This window comes from Salvia hispanica, chromosome 3 (assembly GCF_029641045.1).
Source record: "Salvia hispanica isolate PSC_SH4W2 chromosome 3, Shi_PSC_v1, whole genome shotgun sequence".
Lineage (NCBI taxonomy): Eukaryota > Viridiplantae > Streptophyta > Magnoliopsida > Lamiales > Lamiaceae > Salvia > Salvia hispanica.
Genome location: NC_142694.1, coordinates 16274963 through 16290778, shown reverse-complemented (window position 1 = coordinate 16290778; position 15816 = coordinate 16274963). Strand labels below are relative to the sequence as shown.

Genomic DNA, 15816 nt, shown 5'->3' with positions numbered 1-15816 from the left:
GCTAGCCTCTATCTATTTCAATTCTAATTTCTATAGGTGTTGTCCCTTTTAAAATTAAGTCTTTGGTCAGCCTTATGGATATTTGTTAATTATTGGAGTACTCTTAGGCCATTTTTGGCATGAACACCTTTTTTTCTTATGTACATTTTGTGTGAAAAGGGTGTACAGATGAGGTTCTTATAGGTGAGGCCCTCAATATTGTCCCTCCTATCTATTGACATGTCATTAAATTCTCCCTCTGTCTTCTCAATTTTGTTTCTAAAAATATCTTTTATTTGATGTAAAATAAGGAGAGAAAAAAAAATACATACGTTATGATATTTAAAGTTTCAGACATGGTTTCAAATTTGAAAATTGTTTCCAACTCAAAGCCACATGCACACTAAACGTTTAAAAACATCAATTTGTTACAAGTTTGAGGAAAGTTACACTAAAATACTTTATGTGGCCACACTACTACACAAATTAGAGTTCTTAAAAATTTGAAGAAAAATAGATTTTTGCAGTGTTGAAATGTCAAAGTACTTGAATTTTAATTTTTAGGTGAAATTCAAAATCTCCGAAAAATGGGATTTGCATTTTTTTTTGTGGCTAAAGTTGGAAATATTATGTTTGACCTAAACATGAAAAAATCACACTCCATTTAAAGTTCCTTTATTGACTATACTACTCTTAAAGCTTTAAAGAATGTATATGTCATTTTATTCATCTCATTATTTCTTTTTTACACAATTACATTTATGGATTTAGTGTAAATACTTAACCCACTAATGACATCTTGACTTATGATAATAACTTACACTCATATTTTATATTCCATCCATTTATAATTAAATCGTATTTTTTTTACTGTTCTATTGCAGTTGAATCATTTTCTTTTTTTTAGGGAAAAAAAATAGCGCATCTCTCCTAAACCCTTTTCTTATTTACTATATCTACTTTATTCTATTATTTTCCCTCCAATTAATCTACTTAACACAACTTAAACCCATTTTCTCTATTGCCAATATCGAAACTGCTTCCGGTGACAAAACACCGGAAAATACTCGTCATATTATTAATCTCCAATGTCAAAATACTTGTGCTGCCAATAGTTGCAACCTTTAATTGGCGAATGATTTTTACGCCACTTGACTCCATCCCCATCCCAGTCGATTTATCATCTTTGGCGTTTGTAATTAAACTCCTCACCACAATTGTCACATCTTTAGAACTAAATTATATGAACACTTATCTCTTCCGTATACTCCAAACAATCAATATGTCGCATGTGTGGACCATCCGAGATATTTATCATTAAGTACTCCCACCATCCGCGATTGATACTAATCATGTTTTTTTTTACATTTCGGCACGTTCATGAATAAATATCCTGATTCATTTTTATCATAAATGGTATTTCCCTCAGTCCATAGAAATAGGTCATATTTCCTTTTCGTCCGTCCCATAGTAATAATCCATATCCATTTATGACAATCTTTTTCTCTTTCTCTTTTACTTTATCTTTTATGGGCATCACTATCCACTAACAATTTCAAATACTTTTTCTCCTTCTCTTTTACTTTACCAATTACATATTAAAACTCGTGTTAACCCCAAATAGGACAAAGGGAGTAATAGAAACCACATTTCATCATATTCCACTACCTTTTTCCGTCAATCTTTCTTAAAACCCATGATGGAAGGAAATGAGACTCGGAGGGGGTAATAAATACTCCTTCCGTCCCACAAAGTTTGTTCCATTTTACCATTTTCGTCCATCCCACAAAGTTTGTCTCACTTGGAATCTATCAAAAAAAGACGTTAAATACACTCGTCAATCTCCTCAATATAGGACCCTTATTCCACTACACACCTTCATTTAATACAAAGTTAAACAACTTCTTAAAACTCGGGTCAGGTGAAATTGGAACAAATTTTATAGGACTAGGGGAGTAAAAATAGTTTGTTCTCAATCACGTCGGTGTATATATGTATATAACTTCTTTCTGATTATGACACATTCACAAACCATCTAGATTCATCAAGAAAAAATAGAAGCAGAGTTAACATTAAGTTACGTTGAAGAATGGCCGTGATTTGGCTTATTTTATCATTGATTGTGTTTATCTATTTCCTCCAAAAACTTCTCGGGCCGAGAAACAAGAAGAAGCTACCTCCCGGCCCGAAAGGCCTTCCCATATTAGGCCATCTCCACCTGCTGGGGAAGAACCCTCACCGTGATTTGCACCGCCTAGCCCGAAAACACGGCCCGATCATGGGCTTACGCTTCGGCTTCGTTCCAACCGTCGTCATGTCGTCTCCCGCTGCAGCCGAGCTCGTTCTCAAGACTCACGACCTCGTCTTCGCCAGCCGGCCTCCCAACGAGGCCGCCGCGTGCATTTTCTACGACCAACGAGACTTGGCTTTCGGGCTAGTTCCAGCTCATGAGACGGGCCGAGCTCGGGCTTCTCGTTACTTCTCTCAAACGGGCTGCTGAAACCCGGGAAGCCGTGGATCTAAGCGCTCGGGTTACTTCACTCAACGCCGACATGAATTTCTTGATGATATTAGGGAAGAAATATTCAACTATGGAGGAGAAAGGGTTCAAAGTTGTGATCAGAGAGTCTATGGAGCTTGTCGGAAAGTTCAATCTGGCTGACTATTTTCCGTATATTGGCGTGCTTAATCTTCAGGGATTACACGGCAAGATGAAGCGAGTGAACAAGATTTTTGATGGGATTTTGGAAGAAATAATCGATGAGCACGTGAAGACGAAGAAGAAGCAGATAGATGGAGACATCGTTGATACAATGATGGAGATTATGGAATCCGGAGAAGCGGGGTTTGATTTTGACCGTCGCCATGTCAAGGCCATTCTCCTCGTAATAATAATATATATATTGTCGCTCTTTTAATAATACAAGTATGCATTATATCGAAATAATATGAATTTCTATGTTTTCAAGGATATGATCATAGCAGGATGGATACTTCATCAACAGCACTGGAGTGGGCCATGTCGGAACTGATGAAACATCCGGCCGTGATGAAGAAACTCCAGCAGGAACTGGAGTCAGTGGTGGGATTGGATCAAATGGTTGAAGAATCACATCTCGACAAACTGGAATACTTGGACTGTGTGGTCAAGGAAGCCCTGCGTCTCCATCCCGTGGGGCCCCTCCTAATTCCTCACCAATCTGTGGAGGACAGCGAGGTCGGAGGGTTCCACGTGCCTAAAAAGGCAAGAGTTATCGTGAACGTGTGGGCTATTGGGAGGGATCCTGATGTTTGGGCTGACCCGGACTGTTTTCTACCAGAGAGGTTCATTGGTAGCGAGATAGACCTGAGAGGCCACCATTTCGAACTGTTACCGTTTGGTGCGGGTAGGCGGGGCTGCCCCGGGTTGCAGTTAGGGCTGACGGTGGTGAAACTGGTGCTCGCGCAGTTGGTGCATTGCTTTGATTGGGAGCTTCCCCATGGAATGAAGGCAATTGAAGTGGACATGACTGAAAATTTTGGTTTAACTACTGCTAGAGCTAAGCCTCTCATGGCTGTGCCCAGTTGTCGTTTGTGTAAGTATTGAAATTTGGTGTTATTATTAGCATGTGATCATAACTATGAGAAATGACAACAATGACTGATTTTTTGTAATTAAAGGAACAACTTGTATATAAATGATCAATATTTTTAAATGTGAATAATAATAATAATAATAATAATAATAATAATAATAATAATAATAATAATAATAATAACATAAAATTTAAATTAAAGAGACAGAATAGAAAACCTCATCCATTTTTGTGGAAGTTATCTTACCCTAAAAATATATTGTAACTACTCAATTGAATGTTTAAACGTAAAATCGAAAATATTCGGATACATTCATATAAAAACACATTAAAAAATATTTACTAGAATGAAATTTGATCAATTCTATAGATTGCTTTTGATGGGTAATGGCTCAAGGAAGATCCGGTCCCTAAACTGCCAAGAACTATGAGAAATAATTCAAAGAAAACATAAATTCATGCTTGTAATCTTACAAATCTAGAACACATGTAATTGTATGTAAAGCAAATTAAATCCTAAAACATTCTAGCATTCAAGTCCCAAGTACTTCAAATTGGAATTTGCATGCAACCCCCTTCACTCATTCTCTCTAAATTAATTGAATGTGCCGCGTACATATAAACAATATGTTACGTGTGTGGACAAATATCTCCAATATATTGATCTAAATAGTAAATAATTTATTCACCGAGAATAATATAGAGTAGCTGAAGTCTGTTTACCCACGCACGTTTTTGTTTGTATAATCTATTTCCACACGTAAATTAAACAAAGAGTCACTACTAAACAAAATAAGAAGAAAAAAAAAGAAAAGAAAAAAAAAAAGAAAAAAAAGAAAGCAAAGTTCAAAGTAAGATGAAAAATGGCCTTGATTCGGCTAGTTTTATCACAGGTTGTGTTTATCTATTTGCATCCGGTCACTAAATTGTAATGGTCTCATCTTTAGGAGCATTCTCATCCGTACTCTTAGCTAAGAGCATAGAAGTGGGCCTAGACTCACTTTTAATCCTTATTTTTAGCTAAGAGCACAACACTCACACCCATGCTCTTAACTAAAGACAAGCTCAAGGGTCTCACCATTCTATTATTCAATTTAAAATACTTCAATTACTAAAAATATTTCTACATTATAAAAATATATTAAAAAATAAAAAATTACATAATTAAAATCCTAAAAAATAAAAATTATATAATTAAAATCTTAAAAAATAAAAATATATAGTTAAAATCCTAGAAAATAAAAAAAAATACATAATTAAAATCCTACAAATTAAAAATTACACACGTGGAAGACTAGTCCTCTATCCCCAATTGCCTCTTGAGACCCCGAATCATTTGCTCATGTGTTGCAAGTTGCTTCGGAGTCATCTTAGACGTATCGTTCAAATAGAATTGACCCAAGAGGGTCCACAACGTGTTGTTCGGGGGTGGAGGAGGCACAAAGGGAGCGGGAGCAGGAGCGGGGGCGGGGGCGGATGGAGTCGGGGCGCGACGGCGGGTGGCCGTCGCCTTCTTCCTTCCTTGCGGCCGGCGGGAACTGCTCGGGCCAGCGTCGGGGCTACCCAAGTTAGTTCCGGCAAGCTGGGTAGCCACACCATTGGAGGCGCTGTCGGATAGGGCTACCGACCTCGATCGTTTGCTGGAGGAGCTGGAGGAGGCTACTACGCCGCCCCTATACTTCGGATGAAGGCGCCCCTCCTGCCAACAAACGAGGTACTTGAACGCTTTGGACTCCAAGCTTTGGTAGGTCGCCAAGGCGGCACTGATGTTGTCGAGCTCGCTCTTGCCGCTCCTCGCCGCCCGCTCTTCCTGTTGGAAGTATCCCTGGAACTTACCGATTGTCTCGTTGCATCTGAAAATGCAATTGCGCACCATACTATCATTGCGATAAATGGTTCCCTCCGGTCGGGTTTCATTGTAAAGACGAGTGATGTGCCACCAATACGTATCCCCGGTTTGGTTTGTGCCAACGTCCGGATCTTCGGAGACTGCCAAGTAGGCTTTGAATATCGCCATCATCTCACCCGGAGTGTACGGGGTGCGGGTGCCACGAGTAGGAGGAGTAGGAGTAAGAATAGAAGTAGGAGCAGGAGTAGAGTTGTTGCTCCCTCCCGATTCGGGTTCGGGTGTCCACCCGAACCCGGAGGCATTTTGGTCGTCCACCGGGTAAGGACGGTAGCCACCCGCAACTTGCGAACCTTGTGTTTGAGGAGGGGCCGTAAATTGCATTTCCGGACTAGGGAATGAGTCAGAGTTGAACCAATCGTGGTTCCAACCGCGATTGCCGGAGGGGTGATCGTCGGAGCCGGACATTGTGTAGTGTAGTGTGGTGGGAATTTAGATGAGAGAATATGAGAAAAAAGATGAGAGAATGTAGATGATAGAATAGATGAGAATGTGATTTTTTTGTGTTGAAGTGGGGGTATTTTTAGATGAAAATGTGAATTTTGGGGAAAAAAATTAAATTTTTAAATAAATAAAAATATATTTTCCCACTTTCCAAAAATATATCCGTTTTCTACCCACTTTTAATTTTTTTTGTTTTTTAAAACTAATTTCAAATTTTTAGAAAAATAAAATAAAAAATTGAATATGCCGACGGCTATGCCGTTGGCCAATAAGAACACGCCACATAAGGGTGCTCAGCGGCACGGACGTGCTCTTAACTAAGAGCAGCGCTGTGCCGCTGGCACCAAGGGCGGATCTACTCTATATACACAAGGGGCAGTTGCCCACCTCTACTTTTCATTTATACATAGATATATACAATATATTATTATAATATGTGTATTATTAATAACTTTGCCCCTGTAATATTTTATTTGAAATACCTTTGCTGCCCCATTTGAAAAAAAATGAAAAGTCAAATATTTACTTTAATTAATACTTCCTCCTTCGATAGTAATAGACTCATTTTGGTACGTTCCATAGTAATAGAGTCATTTCCCTTTTTAGTAAAAGTCAACACATTTTTCCACATCTACTTTACTCTCTATTAACTTTTTTCTCTCTTCATCTCTCTACCTTTTTCATTTTCCACTTTATTCTCCATTTACTTAATTCACCTAACACAATTTTTCTTAAAATAGTGCAGAAAAGAAGTGACTCAACTTAACTGGGACGGATGAAGTATAATTTTATTATCTTTATCGTTTTATATTTATTTATATATATTTAGATTTTTGCCCCCTCTCGTACAATTTTCTGGCTTCGCCCCTGGCTGGCACAGACGGACGACTCGCAGCGGCAGACGAGCTCGTCCTTACCGCTGGCACGGACGGACGGACGCGGTTTTCCCTACCGCTGCGGATGCTCTTAGCTAAATTCAGTGAACATGTGTGGTTACACATTTGCTATATACACACCGTATAAACAATACTATAGATAGCAACTATTTATATTTTATCGTTTGTCCCTTAAAATGATACTACAATTTTTTTTTAGAAAAATTTTAAACAACATATATACTTCTATTATTATTTATACATATCATTTTATTAACATATACGTAGCATTAGAATTAACAATTTAATATTTTCAACTAATCCTGCATATAAATAAATACTACTGTGGTTTAATAATGTGACTATACAATCCACCAGTATTACTTCTACTACCTTTTCACTCCCCTCTCTTATTTTATAAATTGTGCATTAAAATCTGTGTCGTTTCAAATGTTGTCATTTTAAAGGTTAAAGGTAGTATATCGTATGTGTAACCATCTGAAACATCATCAGTGTGGTACTTCCTCCGTCCACAAAATAATGTCTCATCATTTGCTATTTCGACATGCCAATGGTATAAAGTTTTTTTTTGAGTAAGTGGTATTAATCCCACACTCCACTATATACTTATGTCATTCTTGGTATGATGGAGTAGAAACAAGACGAAATGGAATGAAAATAAAAATGAAATTACATTTTTTTGGCAATCGTTTACAATTTTATTCCATTTCCTCTGTATTCCATCGTACAAGGCAGAAAAACTAGTAACTAAACGTGCTAGTGCACCCGATTCGTGGGTCGCCCACCCCATCACCCCATGCCCCGAATTTTTACCTCATTGCCCCAAGTCATTCCACGCCCCTAACAACACTAACACTGGTGACACTACTACCGAAAAATACTCAGTAATTATTAATTCCAATGTCAAACTTCTTGTTTCGCCACTAGTTACAACCATTATAATTGGATAATGATTTCATGCCACTTGAGCCCATATCTATCCAATCGACTTATCTTCATTGGCGTAGTAAATTCCTCACCACAATTGTCTCATCTTTAGCTATAAAATTGAATGAACGTATAACCAACTTTGCCCTTTACTTCCAATCAATGATATATCACATGTGTGGACCATCCATGAAGTAAATAGTACTATAAACACACACGTTAATTATATGTGTATATATATACTTCTTCATTCTCATACCGACTCATGCACAAACAATCTAGATTCATTCACCAAGAAAAAAAAAAAAAAAAAAGCAAAGTTGAAATTGAGTTGAAGAATGGCCGTGATTTGGCTTGTTTTATCAGCTATTGTGTTTATCTATTTCCTTCAACAACTAGTCGGGCCGATAATCAAGAAGAAACTGCCTCCCGGCCCGAAAGGCCTTCCCATATTAGGCCATCTCCACCTGCTGGGGAAGAACCCTCACCATGATTTGCGCCGCCTAGCCCGAAAACACGGCCCGATCATGGCCTTGCGCTTCGGCTTCGTGCCAACCGTCGTAGTCTCGTCTCCTGCTGCAGCCGAGCTCGTTCTCAAGACTCACGATCTCGTCTTCGCCAGCCGGCCTGCCAACGAGGCCGCCATCTACGTATCCTACGACCAGAGAGACTTAGCTTTCGGGCCGTACGGCCCGTTCTGGCGCGACATGCGAAAACTATGCACCTTGAAGCTGCTGAGCAACGTGAAGATCAGCCAGTTCCAGCACATGAGACGGGCTGAGGTCGGGCTGCTCGTTACTTCTCTCAAACGGGCTGCTGAGAGGCGGGAAGCGGTCGATATCAGCACCCGGGTTGCTGAGCTCAACGGCGACATGAACTTCTTGATGGTGTTTGGGAAGAAATATTCGACTATGGAGGACGAAGGGTTCAAAGATGTGATCAGAGAGTCTATGGAGATTGTCGGAAAGTTCAATCTGGCTGACTATTTTCCGTATATTGGTGTGCTTAATCTCCAGGGATTACACGGCCAGATGAGGCGGTTGAGCAAGATTTTTGATGGGATTTTGGAAGAAATAATCGATGATCATGTGAAGACGAAGCATAAGAAGCCGGCTGCCGACATTGTTGATACAATGATGGAGATTATGGAATCCGGGCAAGCAGGATTCGAATTCGACCGCCGCCATGTCAAGGCCGTTCTCCTCGTAATAATCTTCACTTCCTTTAAACAGGACCTCCTTTCGTCGTTCAAAAATGAAAATAGTTGTTATTTTTATAGTCTGAGTTATATCGAGAAACTAAATATCCACATTTAATATTTTTTTGGCAAGGATATGATCATAGCGGGGATGGATACCTCATCAACAGCACTGGAGTGGGCAATGTCAGAACTGATGAAACATCCAGCAGTAATGAAGAAACTCCAGGAAGAAGTGGAGTCAGTGGTGGGATTGGATCAAATGGTTGAGGAATCACATCTCGACAAACTCGAATACTTGGACTGCGTGGTCAAGGAGGCCATGCGCCTCCATCCCGTGGCGCCCCTCTTAATTCCTCACGAATCCATGGAAGACTGTGAGCTCCAGGGCTTCTACATACCCAAAAAATCAAGAGTTATCGTGAACGTGTGGGCTATTGGGAGGGATCCGGATGTTTGGGCTAACCCAGACTCTTTTACACCAGAGAGGTTTGTTGGCAGCGAGATAGACCTGAGAGGCCGCCATTTTGAGCTGCTACCGTTTGGATCGGGTAGGCGGGGCTGCCCCGGGTTGCAGTTAGGACTGACGGTGGTGAAATTGGTGCTGGCGCAGTTGGTGCATTGCTTTGAATGGGAGCTTCCAGATGGGATGAAGGCGAGTGAAGTTGACATGGCTGAGAACTTTGGTTTGGTTACTGCTAGAGCTAAGCCTCTCGTGGCTGTGCCCACTTGTCGTTTGCATAAATAGTGATATTTATTTGGTGTTATTATTGATAGTTTATATAGCACGTGGTGGAATGCTCTAAAATAAAAAATAGTAGTTCTAATAATAAACTGTAATAGATATTTGTGGCCGTGTAATTATTTGATGGTTTAATTTTTCAATTTCTGACCAAAATTTCCATTTATTTCACCCTACAAAGAATGCTTAGCCGCCTCTAACTCCATTGCGTCGCGCCCTTCGTGCATGCACTACGGGAAGCGCATCTTTTCATGCGTTGCTACTTTGCTATTCGGTTGGCTCAAGTGGTTGAACTTATGTTATAAACTTATGGAGTAATTTGTATTTGATGGGGCTTGTGTTCACACGTCTCCACCTAGTTCAATTCCAGTACTTTTTTTTTTTGCATTTTTATTCGAATTATAATGCAAGCACATAATAATCATTCGATTGAGTGAGTAGGATGTATACTAAATTATTTATTACGAACCTAATTATGTGCGATAGGACAATCATTTGATTGAGTGAGTAGGATGCATACTGAATTATTTATTACGAACCTAATTATGCCAACCAAAGTACTATATAATTAAGTCAAATTATTTTGTTAGTTATATTTAAACGCATCCTAAAAATATATAATGTGTTGGTTTCTGAACTTACAAGAAGGAATACAAAGAGATAATTGAATCGAAATTACAAAGAAGATTCGAAACAAATAAACTGAAAAGAAATAGCCGAGTCGAGGAGGCCTCTTTCCGCAAGACGAGATACGCCCCGGTAGTGCTCTTCGGATTGGCGTTTCGTCCCCAAAGATAAAACGGCTGCGTCTCTGGTGAAGCAGCACCGCTATCAACAGAGCTCTGGCGAACTGGATGGAGGAGAGGGCAGAGCTTCGACAGAAGAACAATGCAGAGGGAGGAGGAGAGAGTGTATGATGCAGAGTGGATTCTAGTTTTCTGAGAGAATGCTAGAATGGCTAGCCTATTTATAGGCTCAGTCCACTGTATGGGTCAACGCAGCTTTGATGGCTGTCATCAATGCCAGACCGTAACGGTCGTCGGTTACGAGCTGTAACGTTCGGCCGTTACGAGCCGTTACACGCTCAAAGCTAGAGAGGTTGAGTCTAGAAGCTTCTAGAATCGTTCACGACGTGCACTATCACGTGTCAGCCACGTTGTGCCCACGACCAGGCCCAAAGAACAGCCCAAAGACCACCCAATTGCCAATTGCCAAGATCCAAGTCCAAGTAGGGGTCAACGCAGCCTTGATGGCTGTCATCAATGCCAGACCGTAACGGTCGTCGGTTACGAGCTGTAACGTTCGGGCGTTACGAGCCGTTACACGCTCAGAGCTAGAGAGGTTGAGTCTAGAACACTCTAGATTCGTTCACGACGTGGACTATCACGTGTCAGCCACGTTGTGCCCACGACCAGGCCCAAAGAACAGCCCAAAGACCACCCAATTGCCAATTGCCAAGATCCAAGTCCAAGAACAAGGGCACGGGCTCGCGGCACGCGGCGCGCGCGTGTGGGCTCTTACAACCCATCTTAGTCCACTATAATTATTACATGTAATAATCATTCTTATTAAATAATAGTTTAATAAGGTTGTAACTTCCAATGTGGGATAATTAACTCTCTTAATTATTTCCTAAGCTTCTCTCATAGCTCATTAAGTTTGCAATTTTGCACAACTTTAATCATTATTTCTCACTCACCGGGAATCGGATTTGAGAAAATAAATATACCACGGTCATCTACTCCGAACGTAGATCAACACTATATTATTTAATTTAACAAAATTAAATATCTCGTTGAAATTATAATTGGTCAAGATTCATTGACCGGGCATAGACTCTAATATAATGATGGCGAAGATAGTGATCTTCACGACACTGTTTAGTGTGCATATGATATATACGAGCCTTTTTTTAGTAGGCACTTCAAAATTTGCAGTAAATAATTAAGTTGTCTCTTACAAGAGAGTGTTTAGACTTAGTGTGCATGTATTTTGATTTACTACTATCAGTATATTGGTGCACGTCTGCACGATGTGTGGGTACAAACAGATGGCCACGAATTGTAAAAACAATTTTATTTAATTTATTTTAACTTAAATTTTATTTACTTTATTTATCCATTTAAAATAATTTAGAAAAATATAATAAATTGAAATATACGATTTCAGAAAATAAAAAAATAGTAAAAGATAATTTTAAAAAGATCAGAATTCTAAGTACTTCAGTGCTCGGAATAACCTAGTCATCTTAGCACCAAAGTTTCTAAGCACCCGATTGTGCTTGGTATTTCATAATTATGAGCACTTAAAGGTGCTCGGCTAATTGGGGGGAGGGGTTTACTTGGATATGCTTCCTATCGTTAACCAGTGACCTAAGCACATTCCATTACTTGGAAATTCGAAGTGTTATATTGGGAAAGTATTCAAAAAAAATTCGACGAGGCAAATACCAAGCACACTAGATGCTCGTCATCTCTCACTTTACTAAGCACTCTCACTTTTTACCGAACACCAAAATGCTCAATGAATATCATCTTTTTGTAGTGCATCCTTAGGGCCTAACTCCACCATTTATTTTCACGTGCGCACATTATAATAATAAAAATATATTCAAATAATGAAATATATATACTACTATTAGTTAATAAAAATTATTAAGATAAATGTTACTGCGGAAGAATAGTAGTACCAATTATGATAATATGAAGCAGGAATATACTTCAGAATAAACCTTATAGCCCCAAATTAACATAATAATGTGCTAGAGCAATTAAGTCATACATCTATACATATATAAAAGGCGAGTTTTGGCCATCATATTGAATATTTAAGAGTTTTAGGGTAGATTTTGAATATTTATCGTATGAAATAGGAGTATAACATAATTTGTGAATACGTTAGTTTAAAGGGACGGTCAATCATTATAAATTTTTGCATGTATAAAATGCAAAGTAACAGTCAATGATTATAAATGTGCATGAATATAGTTTGAAAATATTTAGGGTTTAGGGTTAATACTAAGCATGTGATTCAACCATGGAATCAATGGCACCATGATTATAAAACGTGTGGTGCCAAAATTTAGGGCTATAATCCCAACAAACTTAAATGCAAAAAGCCGTTTAAATTGGCCAATGAAGAAACGGAACGGAGCAATAATTGTTCCTGTTAAATTAGATAGTATATAATGTAGAGAATTGTACTAATAATAATTTTGTATAAATTTAAGTCAATCTATCTTTACATTTTTTGCTATAAATATGTGATATTACAATAGAAATGCCGCAAGTATTGTGAATACATGGATGCAGAATCTATAAGGAGAGAGAATGTCGTCACTTTTGATAAAATTCTGATGTATGACGTTGGAGGTTATATTGTCCGTGGTAGAGAATCTGTTTGATGTTTTCCGGCTAAAATTGATTATGTATAATGGTGATAAGTAGAAATCGGAAGGAAGATGAGTTGTGTTTGTGCTGAAGTTTTGTGTTTATATTTCTCATTCACCATTGGCCAATTTTTTTTATGATTCTGATAGAGATACTAGATTCTTCTCTAGGGTTTATTTGGAGTGAGAATGAATGGTTTGAGTGTTTGGTTTATTTATGTTGTACTATGTTAATATATTGATTTAGGTTTATAATCGTTGTATGTTTCGATTGATTCTAATATGGTATTTTTATTTATTCTATTACATTTCTTTGAGCATTAAATTAATGTTGTAACTATTATAATTGAAATTTTATCAAAAGTGATGTAAGTGGATTCATTTTTTATTCTTAGAGTTTAATCAAATGGTGTTTTAAATGTCCCCAATTATGGATGATGGATCAGAGCTCTCCAAATTTTGATAATTTGTTATGAATAACTTTGAGTTTATGGTATATTTTAGTTGTATAATTCATAGTTATTTATTTACAATTTTTATATAACGATATTGTTTTTAATTTCATTTAATTAACTAAAATTTAAAATTAATGTTTGAAAATTTGTTAATCTGTGCATCGCACAGGTGTGATACTAGTATAAAGAAAGTACAAGTTGTGAAATTGAGAAAAATTCTAAATATGTGCTTGATCTTAGAAAAAAAAAATGATGTGTAAGAAGGAAAAAGAAAAAAAATGTGTGAAAGGTTGTGAAAAGAAAAGAAAATCAAAGGATTGGAAAGTGAGTTGAAGGAGAAATAAATAAAGTGTTAAAAGTGTCTTGGGTTTAGAAAAGTAGAGTTACATTTACTCTACTTGGGATATTTTATTTTTAGTCACTTTTTAGCCAAATATTCCTCACCTACCAAAGAGCCTACATTACAACCAAAGATAAAGACCTTTCAGACTTTTGAAGCTTAATCACATTTAGTAGAGGAGGGAGTAGACTTTGAGCAAACCTATGGTAAACTTTGCATGATGCATGATTTGAGTGCTTATGTACACATTATCCTTATACACTTTGAGAGTGAGAGAACACTTCCCATCTTTGGAAGTTTGCCACATGCGAGGGCTTGAATTCAAGGTGTTCCACGAGTTAGTAATGAAAGTGCACTAATAAGCCTTGCTTGATTTGATTGCATTAATACATGCTTAATCTATTCTTTCATCTTTTGAGGCAATTATAACGTCTAGTCCTTATGCATTCCGTGCGTCTATTCTTGTGTCTTTATTGTTTTGTTTGAGGACAAACAAAAATGTAAGTTTGGGGGAGTTGATACGCTCGGATTTTGCACTATTTTAAGGTCATTATTTGGTCCGTTTTTGATATCAAAGTCACTCTACACGTCCATTATTTGGATATTTTGTCTATTTTGGTATTTTGACGTGTTTTGTGAGAAATGTGCATAATTGAGCCGAAAAAGGGAGCCAAAACGCCAAGTTTGGGAATCTGGAGTCAGACGGCGACCGGCGACCGCCGCGGACGTGTGCGGCGACCACCGGCGCCCGGCGGGCAGATCAACGCAGCGGTCCGCCTCGGAAAAATGTGCTTGGAAGAGAAGTCTCGCCCGGCGACCGCCGGAAGATGTGCGGCGGTCCGCCGCCGAGGGAACAAACTCTCTGGAATCCAACGCGGCAACCGCCAGCCAAGGTGCGGCGGCCCGCCGGAAAAAAGGCGGCGAATCCGAGAAGCCTTAGATTTGTACCCAGGTTTACCATATTTTGGGGATTTTTTTCCTTCTACAACAAGGCATGGCTTTTCCCTATAAATAAGGCCTCAAGCTTCATCAAAAAGAGAGAACTTCTACTTGCAAAATAATTCATAGAGATCAAGACCTAGAGTACTTCATTGGTGCAAGGAGTTGGAGAAGGATTTCAAGAACATCAAGAACGACAAGGATTCAACCCACGGGTTTTATTTGCTTTAGTTTTATGTTCAAATTGACTTCCCTTCAATCTATGTTTTTAGCTTATTCAATTATGTGTAACTAAACTCATAGGATTCTAGGGATGTGTTAGTAACGACTTTGGTTATACAAGTTCCGTTTTCTATTTAATATCCGTTTTGTTTTTACTTTGTTTCTTCCCTAAGTAATTTTGATGCTGCATGATTGAGTGACACAATCGTGTATGATTTAATATAACTTGCTTCATAACTGTGACAGAGTTCTAGCGAGTTAGATCCACTTAGTAGACACTACAGTTAGCTTCCTTTAAAACGACACTGTTAATTGAGAGTGAGGACTTTTTAAGGGTCTTAGGAGCTTTTTGGAGTTACGTGTTAGGATTGACAACCCTAATCTTGTAATCAACGTTTGTTTCGCATGAGCATAACCTAGGTGACTTGTTCTATCAAAGTAATAACTGTGCTAGGGTATTGTAGTTGGAATTTTGTATAACCATAACTGTGAACACACATCCCTGGGATTCCCTTATCTCTATTGTCTTTCTCTTGATTTATCTGTTCTTAGTTGATCTATGTTTTCTATTGTTTTCCGTTTTTCAAAAGTTTTCAAAACCAAAATGTTTTTCCAAATAGTAATTGAGTCTCAGTAGAGGATAGACACTTTGTGTTAGTCTTCCCCGTGTTCGATATACGGTACTAACCTTTAGCTATACTATATATACTCTGTATACTTGCAGGTTTATTTAGTGCTAATAAAAAGTGCATCAGTAATATTGAATTTAATTTTGATGAAAATGCATTTGTTAATTGTGATTTTC

At 38.3% G+C, this 15816-nt stretch overlaps 1 protein-coding gene and 1 pseudogene across 2 annotated transcripts; both read left to right on the top strand.

The window, feature by feature from the left end:
- The first annotated feature begins 1997 nt into the window (after positions 1 to 1997).
- Positions 1998 to 3645, top strand: LOC125212603 (cytochrome P450 71AU50-like; annotated as a pseudogene). The gene is made up of 2 exons (XR_016136581.1): positions 1998 to 2864; positions 2949 to 3645. The product of XR_016136581.1 is annotated as a cytochrome P450 71AU50-like (transcript).
- Positions 3646 to 7991: 4346 nt separating this feature from the next.
- On the top strand, positions 7992 to 9833 carry LOC125212268 (cytochrome P450 71AU50-like). The gene is made up of 2 exons (XM_089069279.1): positions 7992 to 8932; positions 9059 to 9833. The coding sequence occupies exons 1-2, from the start codon at positions 8066 to 8068 to the stop codon at positions 9671 to 9673; spliced, it is 1482 nt and encodes a 493-aa protein (XP_088925405.1). The 5' UTR covers positions 7992 to 8065; the 3' UTR covers positions 9674 to 9833.
- The last annotated feature ends 5983 nt before the right edge of the window (positions 9834 to 15816 follow it).

Excerpts from the sequence above, each read along its gene's own strand:
- LOC125212268 (XM_089069279.1), top strand. The coding sequence starts at position 8,066 with ATGGCCGTGATTTGGCTTGTTTTATCAGCTATTGTGTTTATCTATTTC. Across the intron at positions 8,933-9,058 it reads ATGTCAAGGCCGTTCTCCTC|GATATGATCATAGCGGGGAT; the intron begins GTAATAATCTTC and ends TTTTTTGGCAAG.